This window comes from Tribolium castaneum, chromosome 1, assembly GCF_031307605.1.
Source record: "Tribolium castaneum strain GA2 chromosome 1, icTriCast1.1, whole genome shotgun sequence".
Taxonomy (NCBI): Eukaryota; Metazoa; Arthropoda; class Insecta; order Coleoptera; family Tenebrionidae; genus Tribolium; species Tribolium castaneum.
This window is the reverse complement of record NC_087394.1, coordinates 10,180,161-10,206,307: the sequence shown is the minus strand read 5'-3', so window position 1 is coordinate 10,206,307 and position 26,147 is coordinate 10,180,161. Positions and strand designations below refer to the sequence as shown.

General features: G+C 30.2%; 4 protein-coding genes across 10 annotated transcripts; 3 read left to right on the top strand and 1 right to left on the bottom strand.

Annotated features, from left to right (window-relative positions):
- The first annotated feature begins 970 nt into the window (after nt 1-970).
- LOC660904 (15-hydroxyprostaglandin dehydrogenase [NAD(+)]) lies at nt 971-2,203 on the top strand. Its single transcript, XM_015978537.2, has 5 exons — nt 971-1,103; nt 1,163-1,235; nt 1,284-1,512; nt 1,566-1,672; nt 1,721-2,203. Exons 1-5 carry the CDS (start codon nt 1,060-1,062, stop codon nt 2,189-2,191), a joined length of 924 nt encoding a protein of 307 aa, XP_015834023.1. The 5' UTR covers nt 971-1,059; the 3' UTR covers nt 2,192-2,203.
- Nucleotides 2,204-7,138: 4,935 nt separating this feature from the next.
- Nucleotides 7,139-8,676, top strand: LOC660851 (15-hydroxyprostaglandin dehydrogenase [NAD(+)]-like). The gene is made up of 6 exons (XM_008200729.3): nt 7,139-7,270; nt 7,554-7,693; nt 7,739-7,865; nt 7,911-8,017; nt 8,068-8,399; nt 8,447-8,676. The coding sequence occupies exons 2-6, from the start codon at nt 7,595-7,597 to the stop codon at nt 8,577-8,579; spliced, it is 798 nt and encodes a 265-aa protein (XP_008198951.2). The 5' UTR covers nt 7,139-7,270; nt 7,554-7,594; the 3' UTR covers nt 8,580-8,676.
- A 2,768-nt stretch (nt 8,677-11,444) lies between these two features.
- Nucleotides 11,445-12,568, top strand: LOC103314500 (15-hydroxyprostaglandin dehydrogenase [NAD(+)]-like). The gene is made up of 5 exons (XM_008200762.3): nt 11,445-11,608; nt 11,651-11,777; nt 11,832-11,938; nt 11,992-12,323; nt 12,371-12,568. Exons 1-5 carry the CDS (start codon nt 11,510-11,512, stop codon nt 12,513-12,515), a joined length of 810 nt encoding a protein of 269 aa, XP_008198984.1. The 5' UTR covers nt 11,445-11,509; the 3' UTR covers nt 12,516-12,568.
- A 906-nt stretch (nt 12,569-13,474) lies between these two features.
- On the bottom strand, nt 13,475-26,116 carry tral (trailer hitch). 7 transcript variants are annotated; one of them, XM_064359922.1, is made up of 7 exons: nt 25,856-26,116; nt 21,395-21,820; nt 18,151-18,368; nt 17,813-18,094; nt 14,595-14,854; nt 14,124-14,314; nt 13,475-14,045 (listed from the first exon to the last, which is right to left on the bottom strand). In XM_064359922.1, the coding sequence occupies exons 1-7, from the start codon at nt 25,974-25,976 to the stop codon at nt 14,038-14,040; spliced, it is 1,506 nt and encodes a 501-aa protein (XP_064215992.1). In that variant the 5' UTR covers nt 25,977-26,116; the 3' UTR covers nt 13,475-14,037. The 7 variants fall into 7 exon arrangements, with proteins under 7 accessions (XP_064215992.1, XP_064215991.1, XP_064215993.1 ...); XM_064359921.1 differs by having other exon boundaries at nt 17,813-18,097; nt 25,856-26,115; XM_064359923.1 differs by having other exon boundaries at nt 17,813-18,097; nt 18,151-18,356; nt 25,856-26,114.
- Nucleotides 26,117-26,147: the final 31 nt, after the last annotated feature.

Below are 26,147 nucleotides of genomic sequence, written 5' to 3'. Positions count from 1 at the left end.
ACGAAAAATCAAGTAACACATGTTTCCTAACTTATTAATGTGCAATTATGTCTTCTTTGAAGTTTGAAGGTATTTTTGTAAAAGAGATTATGGGTTGCAATCAGAATTTGTCACTCTAATAATTTAGCAGTAAAATAAGAATGAAACTTTATTTACAAAAATTGATACAATAACGATTGCAAAATAAATATTTTTTTAAAATAAACAATAATGCTTAAATGTTAATTAAATACAAATTTTAATTCAAGTAACTTTCGGGGTAGGGAATTAGGTAACTTTAATTTTATTATAAAGAACTGTATAATAGGAACTTATAAGGAATTTTAAAAAAATTCACATGCTTATTAAAAAGTATTTAATAGTAAACGCTACTTTCTATGTGATTACTGATTAGTAGTTTTTTAGATACCGCAAAAAGCAGACTCAGGTTGTATAATACAGGGTGATTCACGTGGAATAATAGACCTGGCCAAATTTTCGATTCTATTGCCATTACATTTTTGTAATCCTGTAACTCTTTTTCAAAAAAATACAATTTTGGTACACGATTCCAATCATTTTCATTCTAATTTTTTGATAAATATAAATTATTTATTATTTGATTGTTCTTCGAAAAACACTTTGTACAGTTATAATATTACAACTGGAAACAAGCAAAAATTATAGTTATAACAAGTATTTTTGAGTTGCATTTTTGGTAAAATTTTAAATGTGAATACGCAGATAAAAACGTTGAGATGAAATTAAAAAAATGTAAATTCTGTTTCTTACAATAAATTTCTTATACGCACGCAATTTTTTAAAAACGTTCTTCTCCAAGGAGGGTAAAAAATAATTATGCAACAAGTTAAATATTTCTTTTTTTCACTGAAAGTTTGACACCAATAAGCTCAATAATCTAAAGGACTAGAATTTATTTCACAAAAGTCACAACTAGAATGGGGGCGAACATAAGTAGCCCAAAAATAATGTGACTAGAATTCAAAAACTTATCTAGAGATCCCTTTTCTTGTGTCAAACGCAAGGTAAATGTCAAATTATAAATAGTTATTGGAAGAAATGGCTCTAATATTTAGGGAATCAACGATAACAAAATTGAGGTCGTAAGTAAAAAAGCCCCACTGTCTTAGAAAATTTGCGTAGACTTAACTGCGTTTTTCAGGGGTATTTTAATGTGCCGATATTTTTGCGACAAAGCAAGGATCAAGAAAACACTCTCCAAAGAATTTTCACAGGTTTATTACAGTCTTGTAAGTTAGTAAAAATAATTTACAATCCACCAGGGACGAACACTTAGTTTGGACCAAAACGTTGCGATAATAACAGGAGGAGCTGAAGGAATAGGATTAGCTATAGCCAGAGTGTTCTTGAAATGTGGCATATCTGGACTTGCTGTTGCTGACTGCAGCAAGGAAAAAGGGGAAGAGTCGATAAAACAACTAGCTTGCGAATTTGGCGAAAACAAAGTCCTTTTCTTTGATGGAGACATGTCACAATCGAAAGCTTTCGATCGTAATTTTTCCAAAAAAAAAATTATTAAATCACCATCATCCCACATGTTTTAGGAGTGTTTAAAGAGACTCTGAATCATTTCGAAAATGTTAACATCGTTGTAAACAACGCTGGAGTAATGAACGATGTCAACTGGGAGTGCCAAGTCAATACAAATTTGGTAATTCACTCATTTATTAATTCAAGGGTAAAAATGTAAAGTTTGCAGTCTGGTACCATAATTGGTACCTTACTCGGTATGCAATACATGTCGAAAACGTCCCTCGGTCAAGGTGGTACCATCATTAACGTGGCCTCCATCATGGGTCTTATTCCTTCGTCCGGATACCCCATTCATACCCTGACCCAATTTGGAATTGTTGGTTTTTCGCGAGCTATTGGAAATCTCAACCATTTTGATCGTACTGGTGTTAGAGTTACGGCTCTATGTCCCGGTTTAACAAACACGAAATTATTAAAACAAGCTCCGTATCATGCCATTAACGATAAATTTCGGAAGGAATTCAAGGAGGAATCTGGTGGTTGTGTTTTGCAAAAGCCGGAAAGTGTGGCGTTGGCAACATTGGATGTTTTGCAAGATGCTCTGCCTGGATCCGTTTGGGTGGTGGAGAATAACAGCAAACCGTATGAAATTAGATTTCCGGAAGTTGCTGATTTGAGATTTAAAAATAAATGCTAAATTGATGTTTAATTTTTCTTTAATAAAATCAAAAAGTCACAAGGTTGCAAATCGGAACACTTGAGCGGTTGAGAAAAAAAATTTTTAAATGACAAAACCATTTATACAATGCTGTGGTCCTTTTTGAAAGATTTCTGCCCACAAACGTAAACGAATGCGCTTTGGAGGTCAAATTAGGTCAGGTCACGTCACTTTAAAAGTGAAAAGATTCTACAGGGTGTCCCAAAATTGGCGGAACAGATAGCAGGGAGGTGTAGCCTATGGTCCAGAAACATCAAAAAAAATATTTAAAAAAAATCCATCTTTCTTAGTTTTTAAGATATTCGCTCATTTTTAATAGAAAATTTGGCAATATTGCAGTTTTACCTTGATGATCTCGATAGGCATAAAGGTGACCTCTTAAGTTCATGGAAACAAGATCCACGTGCCCCAACAATAATGTAATAATAAAAACTATGGAAACCATATAATAGCGACAATAAAAACCAGACTTCACAAGTCACAAAATCGTTTCAAAACATCAATGTAAATATGACAGTTTAATGGTAAAACGAAAATCCGTCTTAATACAGCTCTGCCACAGTCCTACGACGCTTTTTGTTCTTGTGGTAACAATGGTCGAAATCATGCAACTTTGGCCTGGTACGGTAAGACCAGAGCAGACGGTTTTAAAAAGTGGTTTCTACATCCGGTTTGAATCTTTGGGCATTTATGCTGACAAAATAAAAAAAAATAGCAAACATTTATGTTTACAGGCATCAACGCATTAACCGACTACAAACAAAAAGGTAAGGCACAATTAAAAACTCGGAATTTATTACTTAATTTCATTGTCACAAGCATTGTTAGAGGCAATGTTGCCGCATATTTTTTCAGGTAAAATGGTCAAAAAATAAATAGCTGTAAAAGCTACAGACAATACCGTAAAAAGCTGTAACTTGGAATATAACTTTTTTATTTATTTCTCTAACTAACCGCATTTAAAAAATACATGAAATTTTTGTAGGTACTGAACTAAGTGAGGTCAAATGTTCCAACTTGAAACCTCCATTACAGCTTAAATAAAAGAGATAGAATTTTTTTAACATTTTTTCTATGATCTCTAAACAGTACCTATTAGTGTACCACATATCTGTTCCGCCCATTTTGGGACAGCCTGTATATTGACAAAAATGTTGGTAGACGTAATTTTTTTAAGTAGGTACACTATTCTCCACTATATTTAAAACATTTAAATTTTAGATTTTGGGCAAACTGACTCCAAAATTTGAAAAGGAATTTAGTGATGTTAAGTTTCTTTCAAAATACACGATTCGGTTTATATTAATTTAATGTATTTTGCGACAAAAGAGTTTTTGAGAGAGGATAATCATTTAAATGATGATGAATGAATCATTTTAGGCCATAACATAAAATACAGACGTACTACTATATTGAAGAGTATTTTTCTAGTTTCTGGTCGTTTAGAAAAAGGAAATCAATATCTTTATAACTTTTACGGTCCTGTCCGTCATCGTAAACATAAAATGCTCTTATTTCTTACGGTGTTGTTAAACGAAACCAAAAATTTTGTATTTCCACTAGCTTATTTTAATATTGTTAAAGTCTTTAATGATTAAAACCTGTCTGAATAAATTTTTTAGAGCTATTTTCACACACAAGATTTTTTTGTCCCGTCCGTCATGTGCAAACAAACAGTAAATTAATCAGAAGTGGTTGCATCCTAACACGTTCCACCTTTTACATTAAAAATAATTTTTGGAATTAGTGGCTTTAATTAATTAATAGAATCTATAAAAATTTGAGGCCTTTTTTGTGTCCCGTCCGTCATCAATTTGCTTTTTTTCTGGTCGTACTTCAAAAATGTGGCTCGAACTGTAGCTTGCAAAGAATTTTACTAGTACTAAGTTCATATAACGAAAAATTCACTTCTGCTAATACTGTTTCGTAAAAACTGAGACGAAAATCTAAAAATTTGTGCAAAAAGCCCCCCCCCCGGTAAAATGGAATGGCTGTTTAACATTTCGATCTTTTAATTGTCGAAATGCTATTGCTAAATTATTAAATTAAGCCTCGAATAATTAAATGGCACAAGTCTTGTAACAGATTTTAGATACTTCAACTTCAAATTCAATATTTTGAAAAAAATGAGACAAAAAAGAACAATAATAAATAGAAATCCTGGTTCTGGACGAAGAAGAGTTTCTAATCGAGTGCAAGATGAATTTCCTCGGGTATTTTAATTTCCAATCATGTGAATAATAATTAGAATCAGGATCGTCTAGTGAAGAATCATGTTACACCTGCAACTGTACGTTTTGATATTGCGCCAAAAATCATTTTGAAAAAATTTCCAAACAAAATCCTTATAAGTTTCTTTTTATTATAAGTATTTTTGTGGCAAAACAATAAATTGAAAAGCTTAAAAAACAGTCCTGTAAAATTTATTTTTTTTTACTTTTGAATTAATTTTTATCGAAAATTTTGTTATGCAACATTTAATAATAATTTATAATTAGTCAAAGGTCAACGTTTTGTTAACATAAATTATTTTCGGTATTTTTTTCATTTATTGATCTGCAAGAAAAAATAAATCCATGCATTTTTCAATTGTTGAAACCGTTTGTAAAATACAGTGACCAGCTTAATCTTTTTAAAATGAAAAACATTTTGTTTTGACAAAAATGCTGGTACAGGTCAGTTTTCCTTTTAAAAGGTACACCATTTTCAACCAAGTTTAAACTTTTCACCTTTTGCGTTGTAAGTAATGAAATGAGTAATGATGTGACGTTACCAATGTTTTTTTAATGAAAACCTCTAACTTTTAAATTAGTGCCTTTTAATTGTCGAAATGGCAATACCAAAATATGTATTAAATTAAACGTACAATGTTTTGATGTTTCGCCAAAAATCATTTTGAAGTATGTTTCAAAAAATCCTCTTTTTTTATTCATGATTAATCAGCCTTATTCGTTTTTGTTTAACAGATAAAAAACCTCCGATCTGACCAAAAAAATGTGTCCATTGTCAAAGTAGAATTTCCAATTTTTTAATAAGTTTTAATCGAAAACATTGTCATAAACATTTAATATTTTTGAATTAAGATCTCTCTTAATGGCTAAAAAATAAGGGTTATTACCAGTGTGAGGAAATTTTATGGGCGAAGGTTAGTGCATGGGCGCGCGCTTGCAGTCAGATAAACCTTTAAATCGAAATGTTGTGGAATAGCTTACATTGTTGATATAAGTTAGGAAAGAGTATTAAAAAATGTTTAGACAAAGAATTTTTTGTTTCAACCCTCGCGAAGGAGCTGAAAAGACGTTTTAGCTAAAAATTTGCAAACACCTAAAATTGGACACATTTTGCGTTTACATACTCATATCTTCCTTCTGGATAAAGCTAGAAACTCCGTTTTTTTGCAAACAAATTTTCAATAAAAGCAGGTTTATACAGTTTAACAAGGTTGAGTTTTGATAAAGGGAAACCAAAAAAATTACATTTTCTTGTAACGTTGTAAAATTGTGTAGTGAAATTTTCGAGATGCGAGAAAGTTTTTTAATTTAAAAGATAGACTCCCACATAATCGAGACGAAATAAAGCTAATGCTTGAAATAAATTTTTGGTGCAAGAATCATTTCGTTATCTGTAAGACTCACCAAGTTATTGTAATTTAAAATTACTGCAAAATGCGCCTGAGGTGAAACCGAACCGTATTTCCCTCTGAAGCGTGTTCATCGCCTTTGATAACATTTCGAGAGCTAAAAATCGTAATTCGTAAATAATTAAAAAATAATTAATGTTACTTATCTATTAATATTATACCTTTATTTTTAACCGCCCTAACTCTCTGTTAATTTTAATAATATCTAAAAAGTCAAAAGAACATTTTTATCTCATGTACTTATTTAAAAAGCATAAAAGCGACCCAGTAAAACTAAATTACGAAATTGTAATTCATTTTAAAGTATTCTTTGGTGTGACATTAATATTTTTTTAATTATTTACCATTTTTAGCCCTTGAAATGTTTTCAACCACACCAGGTTTCAAAGGGAAATACGCTGCGATTTCACCCCGAGCACATTTTGTAGATAACTAAATAATCCTTCTTTAAAGTCCTTTTTAAAAAAATATACAAATCGTAACGTTTCTGACGAATCAACCGGTAACATTAATTGTATAAACCCCTAGTAAACTACGCCAATGCAAGCGCTATAACGGACCATTTCATCGATAAATATGAACATCGCGAGAGCGCTATAACGAGTCAGCTGATCGGTTGTGGCCTCATGGCCACCCCATAAAATTTCCTCACACTGGTTATTACTCGGAATACAAAAAATGTAAAATTTGAAATCCAGCTGAGAATAATTATATATTTTTTTAACTAAACTGTTCTGGCATTAAGCATTACTGCGAAAACACGATATTTTCAGTTTTAATAAAATTATTACATCATTCAAATGCTTATTTATCAAACCACGTTAACAAAACTTAAAAAATGTAGCTGTTTCCTTGAATTAATCTTAGGTACTATTATAATAACGCAGTTTTTTTGAGGTAAAATTCTGTTACAATACATATTATAAATGAAAATATTCATACATATTTTCAATTCTTTGCGAATCAAGCAGTTCATACAACAAAATTTTGATAATCTAGAGTTTACAGAAAATAAATCTGACATTTTGAAAAAAAAATTTTTTTTCTTAACAACAATAAGGCAAATAAATATACACATCTTGATAAAGTGCGGTAATGTTTATACACATCTACCACTTAACGATACGGTTTTTACACTTGCAAATAGTTTTTTTTGAAAATATAAATGTCATTATCATAAATTATTATTGTTATGCGCTACTATCTACTAAAAATGAAAATAAATCTTTACACCCACTATGATTACAATAATACGTTATCGTTAACTGGTATTATATTTTAAAAGTAACGTCATAACAAAATTATTAATTTCCTTTTTATCATCACCAATCTTAACTTACTATTGACCTAATTATCAATCAATAATACATAAACCGTACAATTTAGTGCTAAATAATTCGTCGTTTCAAAGTTAATAGGTGAGTGTGCCAGAACTTTATGTCAGAAATTTTAAGTTCCGAAAATTGATAACGTTTTATTGGCGGCGTACTCTATAAACAACGAAAGTTTAAAAATTGTCATTTACATAATAACATTCCATGTTTACAAGTACTTAAAAAAATATAAAAACCTTGAACCATATAATACCTTTTGTTGATAATTAACAAAATTCTTATCCTGTTTTTCAATTTTACATTCGCATTACTGATTATCTTGAACAGCCATTTTACAATTCGTATAAATAGATACCATACATTTTAGAAATTCAATTTTGCTTTTGAATTATCGGTAAAAACACAACAATGCCCTTCGATATTAACAACAAAGTGGCCCTAATTTCTGGAGCTGCATCAGGTATAGGTTTAACAATTGCAAAAGAATTGTTACGAAATGGATTAAGGGTAAGTTACTAATTAAGTCAAAACTTGCTGTAACAAAACAATCAGGGCGTTACAATAGCTGACGTAAACAAAGAACTGGGAGAAAAAGCTCTACAGGAAATAGAAAATGAATTCGGGTCGGGTAGAGCCATTTTTGTGCTCACCGATGTATCAAGCATGAAGAGTTTTGAAGGTATTTTCTTAATTTTTTGCAAGGGAAAATATATTGTTTCCTTAGATGCATTTCAGAAAACTATAAACACGTTCAAGAATATTGACATTTTAGTCAACGGTGCAGGCGTTTTAAACGATTCGATTTGGCAACAAGAGATAGCAATAAACGTCGTAGGAATAATTTCTTTTTTTTTAACTTTTTATTCAATTAATTTTTTTAGAACGGAACAGTTCATGGTATTCTCCTGGCTTTGGAAAACTACATTCCAAAATACAAAACTGATTCTGAAGGTGTTATCGTAAACTTTTCATCAATCGCCGGTGTTGCGGCTTTTCCAGCATTTCCAATTTACACTGGAACGAAATTCGCAATTTTCGGCATGACTAAAGCATTTGGAGATGAGGCACATTATGAAAGGACCAAAGTCAGGATAATGGCTATTTGTCCAGGACCTACAGATACGCCCCTTCTTAGGGATATTTCAGGTCGCAATTTAGGGGCACCTTACGAAAAGTTACTACAAGAATTACTTAAGGACACGCGTGGTCAAAAGTATGTTTCCATTAAATTACTTTGTTTTTTTATTTTTTTTTTTTTAGGCCAGAAGCAGTCGCTAGAGGTTTGGTTCAAATTGTGAGAAATGCTCCGTCTGGTGGTGCATGGGTGATTGAAGATGATAAGGAACCATATGAGTTTTTGTTGCCTGAGAGGGAAAATTTTGCTCCGAAATAAAATAAGTAGTTTATCTCAAAATACAAACATTTTGGGTTCGACAAAATATTCAGGGTTATGTCTTATGTGTATCGTTCAAAATATATTTTTAAGTAATTATTTTGTATTAATTGCTAAATTGCTCCAATTTAAGATTAATTATTTATTACCAGTATTGTAATAAAAAACAAGACAAAAAAATTAAATTTAATTTGTTTAATGATTACGATATTCAACAAAAGTTTTGTTCTTTGAACAGTAAAATTTTTGTCATATCACAACATTTTTTTTAATAATTTAAAATAAAAGAATTTAAAAACAAGAAGTGATTACAAGATTACAAAAATGGAAATAACCGTACTGATTCGCTCTGCTACATTTGCGAGCTAAAAAAAATATTTTTTTTAACTAATAATTAAAATAAAATAAAAAAAATAAAAAAATAATTAAAATTTTTAAAACTTTCGTACTCGTAGGTGTTATTTACAAACTTGACGTAATGAGATCAAACTGGCATGATATTTAATCAAAAGAGTTAATAGAAACACACTATTATGTTCCGCTTAAAAAAATAAAGAGAAATTTCAAATTTGTTGTTAGTGTTATTAGAAAAAAAACGACTGACGACTACATGCCAATTTTTATTTTAATGGATGCGTTTTTTTAATGACAAAAAATATAATCTAAATTTTTGAGGTAACTTTTGGAAGTTTATAATTCCATAAATTATATTTTTTAATGCTTAATCTATGGTAGAAATATATGTTTGCACTTCTTTGCAATTTGGTTATTCTCTTTCGTAATTAGATCCATTTCTTTTTAAACTGCCGCCCTGCCCAATTTATGTAAACCATGTAAACAAATTAAAATTATTATTATAATAGCATGTCTATTTTTGTAACGTGTTTTTTTATTTTCATGATAAAAAAGCAACAACAGTGAATAACAGTAGCTATATTAAAAACAACTTTCATAAGACTAGTCTTAAGCATGATTTCAATTTCAAAAACGGCGTTAGCCACTAGTTAATTGAAAAAATGAGTGCTTTAAGGTCTTATGAAACGAGATGTTTAAACTATTTTTTATAATTAGCCGTTTTTAAATAAAAAAAAATATTTTAATCGATTTAGGAAGTTTTGTGACGATTGGTAATATCTCGCTTTTGAAAGTGAAAAACGAATTTAAAATTTTTCTTTTATCCAAATTCGGTCAAAAAACAGGAGTATGGATGATAATAAATGTAATCTTGCCCCTTGAACTTTGTGAAATTGGACAAAACTACGGTCGCGAATTTCTAAGCTGCCAACCTAAAAATTTTCGTCAAATAATGACTATTATATGACATCGCACTTGATGACGTTGCGTGCTTTAATATGTCTGTTAAAGCATCAAAATAACGGCAAATTACAAAAATAGTTTTGATAGTCGTGCAAAAGTGACCAAGTCAAAAATTAAGGACAGATTTATAAAAGCGTCATTAATTTAATTCACAATTAAATGCGTGATTAACAGATCACGTGACCAAATTGAACAAATGTGATTGATCCATTTGCGTTGTTAACTTTTAACAATGAATTAAATTTTAACAAAGCTTAAACCGGCCCTAAGCCTTTTTAATCTTTACAAAAAAACAATTTTCAATGTTTTTGTAAAATCAGTTTTTCTCCAAATACAATTTTGGTGAGAAATTAGTAAATTTCATAGATTTCATAGCTTTCATAGACAACACGTTTCAATAACGTTATAGAAAAAAAAGTGGTTGTGTTAACGTACGAGTAAAATATCTGACTTAGTCATACAAATAAATAAATAAAAAACAACGAATGACGTAAAAGATGTTAGCGTTTCAACCAATTCTGTACGATAAACCCTCCAAGGATAAAACATTTATAGTGTAAAGGGCACTTAAGAATTATATACGATACAAAAATAGTAACGATTCACATGAAACAAAATACACTGTTCAAAAAACTTGTTCCTTAAGTCAACTATAAAATTTAAAAGCATTTTTCAGCTTCGTCCAAATAACTTTTATAGTTTTTAATGTCACTTAAGCTTTTATTCCAATTTTTTGCGTTATACAAAAAAAATCCAATGTGACGTTTGTTTTAATTTTCATGATTTCTAGTGTGGTGTCGTTTTTTATGTTTAAAGCCTTTTTGCATTATTTTGATGAATCGGTCACTAATAACAGTAATCAATAATCACAAAGTAAACTAAGTAGCACATTACATGTAAATTTCATAAGTGACTCAAACAACCATTTTGAAACAGTCCATAAGTGCAGAACATGTAAGATGCATGACATAATATTTACATTAACCACACAAAACTAAAAAATATATGAAAAAAGTATGTTTTTAAATTATTCATAAAAAAATTAAACATGATAGTAAATAAAAAATATGTATTTGTTTGGACAGTTTAAAACCACACAGTCATCAAAAAAATATTGTTAAAACAAATTTGAATTTAAATAAACTACATGGAAACTACCCAAGTCAAAATTTTGATAGCCACAAACTTTGGTTTTGTTTGTTTTTGTTGAAGTTCTGTTTTTTTATGGATTTTGAATGCACTTCTGTCCTTTGAACACATTATTTTATTACTGAATACCTGAGGACAGATAGTGTCACCACCTTGTGTCTAAAGAAAAAACTGTTTCTGCGTTTTGGTTATTGTCAGAGAATTAGCTGATATGTAATTTTTTTTAAATAGATCAAGAACCGCAACCACTTTTATTAAAATTACTACAAATTAATTAAAACTGTTTGACGCCTTTAGCATTCAAAAATGTCGGAAAACCTTGAACCTCTTCGTATAATAATTTGCCCATTAAAAACATTTTTTTGTATCTGTTTTTTTATCAGCAGTTTTATTTGCCGGTACTTGCAAATTGCAGCTTAAACCTTCAGTTATTTATATTGTGCGTATGTGTTGAAATAACAACAATGCAGTTTGACATAAAAAACAAAGTGGCTTTAATTTCTGGAGCAGCATCAGGAATATCTTTAGCCATTGCTAAAGCATTTTTACGCAATGGATTAAGGGTACGTTCAAATTAAACAAAACTTGTTTAATAAAAATTATAGGGGGTTACAATTGCTGACATAAACACCGAACTTGGCGAAAAGGTTTTACAAGAGATTATAAATGAGTTTGGAAAAAATAAAGCTATCTATATTCTCACCGATGTAACTTGTAAGAATAGCTATGAAGGTATTTTTTATTTCACTATTTAGTAAAGTTGCAAAAAATTGCTTTGGCTTTTAGCGGCATTTAAAAAAACCATCGAGACGTTTCAAAACTTAGACATTGTGGTCAATGGTGCAGGAATTGTAAACGAATTAGATTGGCAACAAGAAGTTGACATAAATTTGGTAAATAATTACGTATTTCACGACTTAACATTCAGTTACACGAGTTTTTATAGAATGGTACTTTGCACGGTACAATTCTCGCTTTGGAAAACTACATCCCAAAATACAAATCTGGTTCCGAAGGTGTAATTGTCAATATTTCGTCAGCGGCTATTTTAGACTGTTTCCCTCCATATCCAATCTACACCGGTACAAAATTTGCAGTGATGGGAATAAGTAAATCATTTGGTGCTGAAGTACATTACAAAAGGACCAAAGTCAGAGTTTTGACTGCATGTCCAGGAGTTACAGAAACACCATTTGGTATACAAGCATCAGAAAAATGTTTGAGTGAACCTTATCGGAAATTAAAGGATGAATATTTTTCCGGAATATATGAGCAAAAGTAGATCACAGCTTGAATAGTTTCCGTAATTATAACACTTTTTTTAGACCGGAAAGTGTGGCTGAAGGTGTGACTGAAATTGTGAAAAACGCCCCAACTGGTACTGCATGGATTATGGTGGAGGATAAAAAACCAGAGGAGTTGGTGTGGCCATCTGAAGGAAAGAATTTTGCTCCCAAGAAAAAGAAGTGACAAACTAAACTGTTGTCTTCCGCTTGATTTAAAAAATTAAATCAGCTTCAGAATACATTGTTTAAATCGTCCCTAAAGTTAACAAAATAGTTCATAAAGTAAGCCAAAATACGAGTAGTCTATTACAGTTCTAACTGAAACTGTACATTTTTTTTTAATTATTATTTTAGGTTTTCACCAGATTATTTGTTAAATTGCTTATGATTTGAAATTTTAAAAAATTACCAACGTTACTTTTTTACGTGGCTATAATTTTGTCAATGACCAAATGAATTTTTTTTCACATTTTCGTTATTGAATACCTGAATATTCTTTTGACAAAAAAATACTTTTTACAAAATGGTTAATTATCCGAAATTTTAAAAAATAACAGCCATTTTTGGACATCTTAATTTCGTGACTGAATAAACAGCTAAACATACTTTATGACAAAAAAATATAGATGAATTTATTTCCTAAATATGACCTGAAATTTTGAAAAATTACAAACATCGTTGTTGAATGGCTATTACATAAATTTTTATTAAACACACTGATTTAAATAGGCATACCTTCACCTGAAATTAACAAACTGGACATTTATTTATTTCTAAATATTTTTTTAAACAATCACACCTCTTAAAATTACTAAATTACACATTTTTTTATTTGTTTTTTGTTCATGACAAGAAACCTAATTTTAGAACTTTAACATAAGCTGAAAAAGGATCCTTAAAAAAACATAAAATAAGACTTAATACGTACCTAATAGGAAGGTAGGTCATAATATCCTGGAAGAAATACTAAATAAAAAAAATATTAATTCTTTTCGGCAATTAGATAAGTATTATGAAAGCTTCTGCATCTAAAATTTAAAAAATAGTACATTATATGGTTTTATGATAAGGAGGCAAGGATGGGTTGCAAATAATGTGTACATTTTGTGAGATTTTTCAGGGCAAAAGGAAAAACGTTGTAGGTATTTTTGAAGAGTTGTTTATTTCAAAATTTCTTAATATTACAAAGTCTATGACAACAGTAATAATCAGTAATAAATTACAACAACCATTTGGCAAATTATATTATTACAACCAGTTAGAACAATTGATTAGAATTTTATTTTGACCCGATTAAAAATAAAAATTAAGTGTATAATTTAAAGAAAAAAACATTGTTCTAACCATATAAAGCTACAAGAAATATAAAAAATTAATATTAATTTCTATTGGCAGTAAAAATATACATTACTAAAATTTTTTTATCTGCCCTTTTTTATATATAAAATAAAATATTTATCACTTAAGGTACACCTTAACTAACCTACTTTAATACTGACACCAGGAAACTCAAAAAGAAGCATTGCTTTTCGTACAATTCACGCTTGACTCCGAAATCAATTTACAAAATAATCAAGTACTTTTAATCACAGTTCACAGTTAACTAAATCCACATCCTTCCCCCAATAAATTAAACCAGTCATGTCTCCATGTTCCTGTGTCAGCAACTGTTTATGTTTGTTTATCTAGTCAGATCAGTTAGTACTTTATTTTCCTAAATAAACCAAAATTTATTAAAATATGCAACATTATTCGTAATCCTAAATCTGTGAATGATAGCGTCGTTACATACCTGTCGCCGCAGGCACAGACGCCGGAGGTTGGCTGTTTGTTGTTGGTCTTTGCACGTCGTTTTGTTGGTTCTGACCGGGTCGATTGCCTTGTTGTTGTTGTTGTTGTTGATCTCTACGCTGTTGGGGCCTGAAACCCCCACGGTATCCTCCCCTGTATCCCATGCCTCGGAATCCTCCGCGACCTCGGAAACTATTTAGACACGAAAAAATTATTTCTTTAATATTGAAACTTGAAGCGAAGCCGATTTAATAAAACTGAAGGCAGTAAAATACCTCATGTAAGTTTCGATTTGTCAATATAAAGTCAGTGCGCTTGACTAGAATCTTGCCAAATAAATAAATAGTGTTTATTTTTTAATTCTAAACAGAAAAATGACAGCATTAAAGAACTTCATTTATCATAAATGTTTTTCTTTCTGGGTCTCTGAAAGTTATCTAAAAGCTATGAAAAAAAAAACTCTTGAACTTACTTTCCTCTTCGAGTTGCGGCAACTCCAAAAGTTTCGGAGTTAAGTTTGCGTTCCGTACGCCAATCCGTTCGCTGTGATTTGCCCTTCGCACGTTCCACAGCCTCACATGAAATTTTATCAAAGAAAGACTTGCTCTTGTCATAGTAAACTTCGTGTTCTTCTTCAGGCTCATTTTCTCCGGCGCCCGTTTCGTTGCCTGAATCATCCTTTTTGTCTACATCACCGTTCAATTCAGTCTTACTAGTTTCTTCAACTTTTACCTGTAACAATTTAAACCACACTGTAGCGTCCGGAATTTTTGAGTGCGGTTTTCAAGGCATAACAGCATTCTAAAGTGATATTGCTCCAAATGAATAATGCCAAAAACGATTTTGCTAATAAAGTTTTTTCATTTTTGGTTCGAAAATCTTTTTTAGCTCTTTATTAGTCAATATCATCACAGTATTTTTTTTTTAATTCATAAAAGATTATTAATTTAATTTCTGTCAAATAATTAAAAAGTTACGTGTTATAAACTTTAGAAAATACGTTACCTAGCCTTTACTATCTAGATTCTTCTTGGAGAAATAGTACATTATGTTATTACTTATTAATTATTAGGAGAAAAAGTGATACTTTATAAGCAAATCAAAACCTTTATTTTTGCGAACGTGAGCTAGTAAGCCACATAAACTTACTCTCAGAAACAGAAATTAGTCGAAAAAGTAGTTAATTTGTGATTTTGTGGAAGATGTGTGAAAAATGTTCAAATATCTGTCAGGTTTTTGGTGACTAAGAGGGTTCAGTGATAAGAGGATTCTATGATGAAAGGCGGTTGTTACGTCACCATTTCTTCCTTTCGAAACGATTATCTCGCTTATTTCGCACCGCAGAAAATTTCGAAAAGAACCTACTGGTACAGAACAAATGATATTTTAAATTTCTGTTAAAAAAAGTTGCCAATGTCTTTAAATTGAAATCCAAAGACCAATTTAAAGGCACGAAAACCCATCAATTCACAAAAAAAAATAATTTTGAAAATTGAAAAAATGTTTTAAAATAGTTTTTCTCATAATAATAAAACTGCTTCTTAATCGCTTTAGTGCAGGACAGTGGTTGCCAACCTTTTTCACCTTGCAAACCTCTTCTAATTGGCGAACACCTTGTACAGCTTTAAAAAGACAATAAAATTTGATAGAACATTTATTTTTTGTTGCACATTTTAAAATGAATAAATATTAATGAATACAAATTAAAAAAAAACAAATCAGTTAATACCTATTTTTTATATTTTTTAATCTTACAATTAGGAACAGATTACAGTAAATACTTTTGCAAGAGATTCTTTAACAGACACCTTAAATAGTTTTAACATTTGCACCAGATCCAATTCATTCGGAGGAATTTTATTAAAAAAAAGTTGGGTCCAGTGTTTGATTTATTTTGAAAAAATATCATTAATGTTGGCAAAATAATCGTAGATAAAAATGTAGATACGAAAACACAGAAACAGGGTCAAATTTGGTATTAGAAAACAGTTTTTGATGTAAATGGAAAGACAAAAAGTGTGTAATTAACTCTGCAATTTCCAATTTTTAACAAGAAAGTAACGAAAATACAAAATAATCATGTGACAAAGAACAATTAAATGATACGAAGGAATAAAAAAAAGTGTCAATTCTATTTTTAAACTAAGTCTGAAGAAGAATTTAGAACTTGCTTTAACGTCAAGCCCACTTCAATTCAAATCTTCATAACATAATTATTGTTTCGTTCGACAAATAAGTTTTTTTTCAGTAGAAGTGTCTTTTTTCATTAAAATTTTTGTACGAAAAGATGATTTTTGTCCATAATATTTTAATACAATATTATGATTTAATAAGCATTGAGTTCTGTTTTCATAGACACAAAGTGATAATATTTGTCTTCAGGTATTAATAAAAACGCGTTCAACAAACAGAAGTCTATCTAGAATCCGTAAAAGTTTAAATTTTGATTAATGTTAAACATGAAAACATAATTATTTTTTTAAAGAAAGGGCGAACCCCCTTTATACACATCGCGTACCACCGGTTAAGAAACACTGATGTAAGATAATTGGTCAAATTTGATATATTAGTGAAAGTAAATATTCTTAGACACAAAAGTAGAAATTTTACCCAATGGCTTAAAAATAATTTTTTACTGATTTACTTTTCAGTTACTATAATTTTAGCAATTTCAAATTCTTTATTACTTTCAACCACGTGATACAGAATGTAAGGTTTATATCTTGCGCAATTATTCTAGTAAATTAAAAAGAATTAGAAAAAAAAACGTTCGTTCGAACCAATATCCAAAAAAAGACAGTACTTTTGTGTCTTTGCACACACAACATGAAAACCGTACCGATTGATTAAAAAAAAACTTACAACTGGTAACAACACATACCTCACTTACAGGAATGCTGACCTCTTTTATATAATTTCAATTATTTATTATTTAATATTTTTAACTTAACAGCAATGTAAAAACTTAAATAATAGCTGTGACAAAAAATAAAGCCGAAAATGTTAATTTTATAATTTAATAAATAAATAAAAATAACTAGAAAAACGCAGATTATAAACACACTTATAGTCGAATTGTTCTAAATTAAATGATTTTAATAATGATAATTAACATTTTCAAACATTAATCAATTACATAAAAAAAAACATTGAAGCAACTTAATTTTACTATATTGTTATTTCATAACATTGGTAAAGTATGCAAATTGCGTGCAATTTGTCTTGGAAATAAATCTGTAGAGCATTATGTTTAAAACACTATCATTATCATTTACTAATTTCAAAATACCAAAATAAGCAGTTAAAAACATCAACTTTACGAAACTTCATTCTTCAAATAATTTAGAATTTGAATAGAAAAGTCTACTTATTATTATCATTGAATTCAAAATTTTACCAAATATATTTTTTTTATTTTCTGAATAGAAGTAAAAATGGGATGTGAAAAATAAAAAATGTTTTCTGGAAAAAATGCTTTCTCATTATAATCATTTGTTGCATGAATTGCTAAACTTCGAAATGTGAAATATAAATATTTGTTATTTACTTTGTTAATAAAAACAGTTATAATTATATACTTTATTTTTCAATTTCAAGTTTTTGCTCCACGTCATACCAGGCATGAGCAAAGTTCCAAATTTATTGCTAGCTTTAACAGTATTTTTTTTAAATCAAACAAAGCGCACTTACTTTAGCTAACTGACTCCTCAACTCTTCAAATTCCGTATTCGCTTGTTCAAAGTCGTAATCATTTTCAAACTTCAAAGTATTCTTTGCTTTATTTCCTGGTGTCGGCTGTCCTTGATTAGGTTTGAAGCCTCCTCTTGGCCTTCCCCTCTGCCTCATAGGACCGCGATTTGTCCAACCGCCCCTTTGTTGGGTGATTTGTTGCGGGCCGAGATGAGATCCTTGGGGTCCTCCTTGATTCTGTGTGCGCATTTGAGGTTGCCTATTTTGATTTCTTTGATAATCCTGCTGTAATTTCATTTCTTAAATACTATATTTGTGTTTAAACGTTTATTTCCTACTGGGCCATCTCCTCTTGAATTCTTCCTTTCTTGTGAAGTACTTTTCCTCTGTTGATTGCGTTGACCTGGGGGTTGAATTGGTTTCGGAGTCTTCTTGTCATCTCGTTTACCCGCTCCACCAGCTTGTGTACCTTGATCGTTAGTGGGGGATTTACGCGACCTTAAACTAGCTGGTGTCGTACTCCTTGAACCGCCTCCGATTATGTCTAAAAGAGATCCTTTAGAACTGAGACGTCTAGCAAGTTGCTACAGCGGCCTATTTATATTGCATGCAACTAATTTTAGTAAATTCAAGCACAAAAAGTAAAACCAATTCATGCTAGCACGGAACTCCCTCTTCAAGCGCGTTTAATCAACAGTTAAAATAAAAATAAAATAAAACAAAATTTGACAACCATTAAGTATTTTTTATGATTATTCCAACACTAACCATAAAAATCATGCTTTCAAAACGAAGTACTTTCTATCTAGGTATAAATCAGGAGGTTTTTTGGATAAGGCTTGGCTATGCAAGTTACCCTCAGCGTAAAAAAACTTAAAAAATGAAATTCACAAAATAAAGAAATGTAATATTAATTTTTATCGAAATAAAATGATAAAATTGTAAACTTACGCGTAATATTCAGCATGTAATTTTCGATACAATTTAGTGATTTTATCAATAAATATTCTCTCGAAATGATTGAGTATATCTGAGAAAAAAACGTGCCAAAACAATAGAAAAAAAACACAAAATTGTTATTTGTGACCTAATTTATTCAATTATTTATCAAGTTTTAGCAAAATTTCGTGAAAAATGTAAGTTTATAGCTTCTTTTTCTTCAAACTAAATCAAACGAAACATGCTAAAATAATGTAATTTACGAAATAATTTAGCAATTTTTTGATCAGTTTGGTAACATCTTATTTATAAAGAAACCAAGTTTTTAACATAAGAAGATGCTTAAACACTTAAAAAAGAAAACAGATTGCACTTTTCCGCTGATTTTTGCCTAAATTTTGAAAAACAAATGCGTTGCTGACTGAATAAAAAATAAAAACAATATGTTATATTGAAAATAATTTAGCAATGGTTTGGTACAGTTTTAGCAAAATTTCACAAAGACATTATTGCAGCTTTAATTTTGCGAAAAGAGAGTTCAAAACATGATAAAAAATGTTGTATAGATAAATATAAAAAGAACTTTTTGGCGTATTTTTTACGACATACGAGAATTTCGAAAAAAAATGTGATTTACTAAGTAAAATAGTCTCGTAAAAATGACGCTTCTCCGGTCTTTTTTGGTAAACTTTCGGCTAATTTGTGCCAGGTATAATAACAGTGTTTATCATGGAGAAAACTATCTAACAACTTAAAAATTTTGTAAATTTATTTATCTTTAGATCTATAGCTCCTTTTAAAAAAAAGCAAAGATCACACATTCACTAATAAATCTGGTCAACTTTCAAGTTATTTTTCATGAAATAAGTGAGATTACAGTTGAAAACGAACTAAAGCGAATAAAACATGCAAAAATTTGCAAACTTATATATCTTTGACGAATTATTTTTTTAACCGGTACGGGAAAATCCCACAAAACAATTTTTTAGCTAAAAGTGTAGATAAATACCTGAATGATCAAAAAGGTCATAAATAATGCCATTTTCGAGCTAAACTAGTAAATTTTTAGCTTATTTTTAATAAAATCTGTTAAGACACATGCTAAAACTATCGAATAAGACAAAAATTATGCCATTTTCGACTGAATTACGTAATTTTTCGGTATGATTTTAAAAAAATCTCGCATAAAAACATTAAAAAAAAGACAAAATTTCTACCGATTGAATAAAATGGTTTATTTTGCATAAAATAACAAAGTTTCAAGTTGAAAAACGAATTAAATCCAGCAAAATATGTTAAAATTATGTAATTAAAGAAGTAATTTAGCGATTTTTTTAACCCAGTCCGACAAAATCTCACAAAGAAACCAAGTTTCTGGCTCAAAAATGTGCTTAAACAATTACGAAAGGCAAAAACAACGCAACTTACAAGCCACTTTTGTACATTTTCAGTTCATTTTTGATTCACTCTTTCGTAATACCATGCTATCATTTGAATTTATACTTAGAGTAGGCGATTTTGTGTCTTTATGATTGAAAAACCAGCACAAACTGAGAGAAAAAATATATTCTAAATTAATATTACCGTTCGAAACCTTATTATTTGACCCTTAAGCTTGATTAATTAACACAATCGGCGTTTCCATTCAAGTAAAAAACTGATAAAGCTTATTGTAATTATAAATTCAAATAATCGATCGATAAAAGTTTTTGACAAAGTCAGATGCAAAACGCTAAAAATAAAGTTCTTTTCGAGTTTTTTCGACTATATTTAGTAATTTTTCGGAACGGTTTAATCAAAATCGTACGAAGGCTTGAGTTTACAGTTGAGTAATGTGCTCATAGACAAGACAAAAATAATACAATTTTTAAAATTGATTTATTTTTAAGAAATTTTACGTTGATATGCTCACAAAAAATCCATAATATGTTATTTAACTTTTAATTCAATAACGTTTCCAAAAGATCAAAAAAGTCAAATAAACAATACAATAAATTAAGTCCATTTTCAACGCAAATTGAGTCATTGTTCAACTCATTTTTGACAAAATCTCTCATAATAGTTGATTTTTCAGCTAATAAAAAAAAACGTGCTAAAACACGAAGAGGAATAACATTTATAAGCTCTGTGTAACAAAAACCCCCAAGTTTTATACTCAAACACGTACCCAATGCGCAAAAAAGCAAAAATAAATTGGACAACTTGATTTTAATTTTTTAAAATCACTAATAAAATTTTCTGACAACAGTTTGTGCCATTAAAAAGAACACAGACACCTTCAACCAAAAATAGAATGAGGTATAAAAATGTGTTCAAGAGACAAATTTAACACACTATAACAATTTAAGTTACTATTCACGATATTCGTTTACAAAATAAAATTTTTACGGCACTCTTGTCCACACTTTTGTTTAGTCACACAATTGAAATTTTTTGTTCAGATCAAATTTTTAGAACTAACTTTAAAAAACAATGTAACTCGCTAAAAAATAAGCAACAAAACACAACACATATTCCCCGAAAAAGTCCAAAATAAAACTAAATAATTCCTACAACAACTTCCTAACTCCTTGCAATAAAAAGCACGCATAAGCGACAACTTTGGCAGCAAATCAAGCAAGAAGCCGTCAAAAATTACGTTACCGTGATCGCTTGGTCGAGGCGGTTCAACTGCAGGAGATAGGACTTGTGGTTGTTCCGTACCCGGTATAATTAAATCATTTGGTTTATTACCAGCGAGACCTCTGGGATCTCTCGACATACCCATACCCGGTACCATGCCACTCGACAGACCTGCCATTGAACCCATCGCTCCATAACCCGACGCAAATTGTCCCATTTGGGGCCCCAGGGGGTGCCCCATCATCGGATGGTTCTGGAACTGCTGCTGTCCCAATGTTGGAGGAACCGACAGCTGCATAATCGCCGGATCGTTAAGAGGTTGAGCAACATTATTCACAACTCGAATATCTTTGATGTCAGAGCCGCGGAATAAAATGTAGTCATAGACTTGGTTCTGGGCAGGGACGGGGTAAGGCGTCTCCCTGTCTTCAGTACCAAATGAGCGAACTGGAAGAAAATGCGCAAAAGTTAATAACAATAATAATAATAACACGTTTTTATTGAATTGTAAATACAACTCGAGAGCCGAAGTCTAGCAATTGCTATTCCAACTTAACCCGCTTATCATCTAAGAAGTACATAAACAAAAAAATAAATAAATAAACGAATAATCGAAATGAAATTTACAAAAATTGCACATATTAAAAAAAAATAAAACAAGAAGAAAACAACAAAAAGCAATAAGAATTTTGGAAAAAACCTAGAGATTGGAAAAATATGCTTTTATTTTATTGCGAAAATTGTTCACCGAAAGTTTTTCTTTAAACAAATGATAACGTTATTGTATTATAATGTACGAGATCAACAATATTACGCACAGAAACTTGATAGCAACTTTTTCTTGAATGAAATAGTGGTGAAGCTGTAACAAACATTTTATAGATAAACAGTGACAAAAAATAATTATAAAATTTGGTCTACCATCAACCAACCAAATTCTTTTTTTTTTAGATGCATGGTCAAATTTTCTTAACTTATAAATAAAACGAGCACACGAATTTTATATTTTTTTTAGTTGATATTTGAAACGATAATTCAATAATAAGACTATAGTTAAGGTCAGAAAGCACCAATAATTCGCAGTTTTTTTCGAAATTTAAAACGCAAAATATTGCAGTTGGAATATAACATATTTAATACAATGTAAGATCTTATTACAATATTTCAATAAAATTCAATATTCTCTAAATAGAAATTCCGAATGTTATAGTTCCAAGATTTTTAAAATTATTGGCGACATCTATTTGTATAATTTTGAGATTGATTTTTGAGTTTATTTTTGTGTTTCTTATGGAAATACAAATTGACAAACATTTGCTCGCATAAATTCAAGTCAATGCTTTTAGAAAATAAAAAACTTCATTTAAACCTTTATTAATAAAATCGTGAGCCGTTCTACATTATTAGGATAAAAATGATAATAAAACTGCGTATTATCTGCAAAGAGATGGCTATTTACATAATTTACGGATTCTAATATACTTATGATGTAAATAAATAATAGAAGCGGTCCTAAAATTGAGCCTTGTGGAACACCGGATGTAATATTACCTGCTCTTGATTGTGAGATGCCTATAGTAACAATTTGCTTTCTATTTATCAGATATGAAAAAAAAATTGATGAAATTTCGTCGAAACCGTAAAATGATAATTTTCCACATAAAAGGTGTCAAACGTTTTGGAAAAATCCAACAATAATGTCACAATAGTCGCCTCATCTTTATCTAAACCTTTAAAACAATCATCAAGAATTTTTACCAGGGCTGTAATTTTTTGATATCTTGATAACATTGTAAAGGGTCTCAAATCAGAGCATGCATTGGAATTTTTAATTTTTGGTAGAGAACGCACTAAAGCGGTTTTCCACATTTCAGGATAATATCCAACCTCAATGCTACAGTTAACAATATGAGCAATAAATTTCGTCAAAATAGGTGAAAATCATTTCAACATACAGGGTATTAGCGAAATAAATGCATTCCTTTCAAAAGCGTGTTCTACAAGTGATTTTACGGAATGTCTTTCTTAGAAAATTTTTCGAAAAAGAACTCCCCTGCAGAGTTATTCGCATCAAAAGTTAGCCTAAAAAAATAGTTTTAGCTTTTTTTCTCAAAAACGGCTACACCCTTAGGTTCCAAATTTGGTGGATGGTTTAGTACCAACAACTGTTTTTTAGTGGTGAATTGTTTTTATTAGAAGACAGTGGGTAATAAAAAATAATAATAATGAGTATTTTTCTCTCGTTCATTTCGCAAGGATGTTACTAAGATTTTTTGTTATCCTTGATGTGTACTGTCACAGGTTAAAAGGAATGCATTTATTTCGCTAACACCCTGTATTTGCTGAAGATCAACACCAAAAGCATTAGATTTTAAATTATCATTTATCTGTTGTATTTCATCAATACAAGCAAGTACAAGACAAAAACAACTATTAACATTTAATTTTTTGCTACTAACAAGAATGTGGAATTAGTACAATTATCTGACGGACTAAATACTAACAACAAAATTATTATTATTAGCATCATCCACATTGAAGTTTGATAAAACTATGTCGTTTCTTTTTCCTGATTTAATGTTTAAATTACGTAAAACTAACCATATTTCTTTTTTATCGTATTGTTTACTTTTAGTAGTGAAATATGCTTTCTTTTCTTGCCTTATTGAATTTACAGTCAGATTGCGTAAATGTTTATAAGCAATCCAATCGTTAGTATTGTTTTTTTTTGTACTTTGTCATTGCCGAATTACGCTCATTTATCATTTTTTCACATTTTTTCAGTCACAGGTGTAAACTAAGGTATTACAAAAGGCACATAAAGATCGAATCGTTACACGTTAGATAGAAATTCGATTTCGTCGTCAAGGGTAGTATAATAGAGTACCGAATCCGGCACATTAGTATTTAAAAATCATTTAAAAATATTTGATAATTAAATTTGTTTAAGTTTCTGTAAGAAATCAATTTAGGTACTCTATTAGCTGTTTTAAAACTATAGAAAGGCAAACGTCGCATTTTCCCTAAAAGTTAGTTGGGATAACTATTCATACACTTCAAAAAGATAATAGCTAATAGTTTCAATGAGAGATGTTACCATTAGTAACTATTTTACATTTTCATCAACCTTATTTAAAAAAAGAATTCGGTAAAATGCCACGTTGGCATTTCTTGAAAGTTTTGAAACAGCTAATATGCTGTTTTGAAAAAGCTAAATCACAAAATACTAAGTAGTGATCAGAAACCATGTCAGCATTAACATCAGAATTAATAACAATTTCTGGATTGTTACAAAACATTAAATCGATTAGTGAGCTAGAAAACTGAGTAATGCGAGTTGGTTCTTAATTAATTGCAAAAATTTATAACTATACAAACATTTCTACAGCTAATTATCTCTAAAACTATCAACAATGAAGTCAGCTAGGATAAAAATGTTCTGATATTAAGGTGTTATAAGTTATAAAAAATAGAAAGTCTTCAAAATAATCAATTAATGAGCTAACTTTATACTGTGATTTTTTGTGAACGAGGTTGATTCGAATTTAACACTAATCAAGAAAAATAGTTAAGGGTCGATTAATTAAATTAATGAGTAATTAATAAATTATCAATGATTAACTAACCACGTGACCAAATTGAACAAATGTGATTGGTCCATTCGCGTTGTTAACTTTTAACAACGAATTAAATTTTAACAAAGCTTTTAATAAACCGGCCCTAAGGGTCGGTTAATTAAATTAATCACGCAATTAAATGCGTGATTAACTGACCACGTGACCAAATTGAACAGATTTGATTGGTCCATTCGCGCTGTTAAGTTTTAAAAACGAATTAAATTGTAACAACAAATTAAATTTTAAAAAAGCCTTCAATAAACCCGTCCTAAGAATTACAGTTGCTGTAATTTTCAATACCAACAGTTTCTGTGATAGTATTGTCATTTAAAAACGTTTCACACTCCATCGATATCAAAGTTATACTCAGTAATAAAAAGAGTAAGTTCTTGAAAACCAGTGAATAATGAACGAACATCTAAAAAAAACACATTTTCAATTTACCCATAATCTTTTTTTAATTTAAGAAACTCAATCTGCTTTTTGTATACAGCACATTTCTTTACATCGCCCGAAATGTGATCATATCAGTAACAAACGAAGTTTGATAACGTTTATAACTAAAAGTTCAGTTTGAAATTCGCGCCTCAACTGGACAAAAACAAGTTGATTCTTGAAGTTTTTTCGCCGCAAAAAAACAGATTAGATAGCTTTTTCGGGCAGCTCTCGCGAGGTCATTACTTCCAGCAGCACAATTCCACTAACAACGGATTAGTTAAAAAAGCATTAAGTAACAATTATCTCGGTCTTGGGACAAAAAGTTTTGCCAGAATTGACTCCAATTCGGCCCGGAAGGCAATTCTAGGGCGCGCTTTCCGACAATCATACAGAAATTGGGTGTAAATTAGTAGAAAATCCAACTTACCGGAAGATAGGGCAATTGTACATTCTTTGGGGTCTACTGTAAATAATCGTCCTTCGTACCGGATATCGGCTTTCGATATTAGACTTATTTTGGAGCCAATCTCCGGCATACCAGCACTCATTCTGAATAAATCACTTTACGAACAGGATGACGAGGATTTTAAACGATTAACATTTAACTCAACCTATTTCGAAAATACGATTCTCAAATGGCGTACCCAAAACAGCTGGAGCGAATGACGCAAAGCAGGCCTGCCACAACCACAAACCCAACCGTTAGACCACTGGCGGGG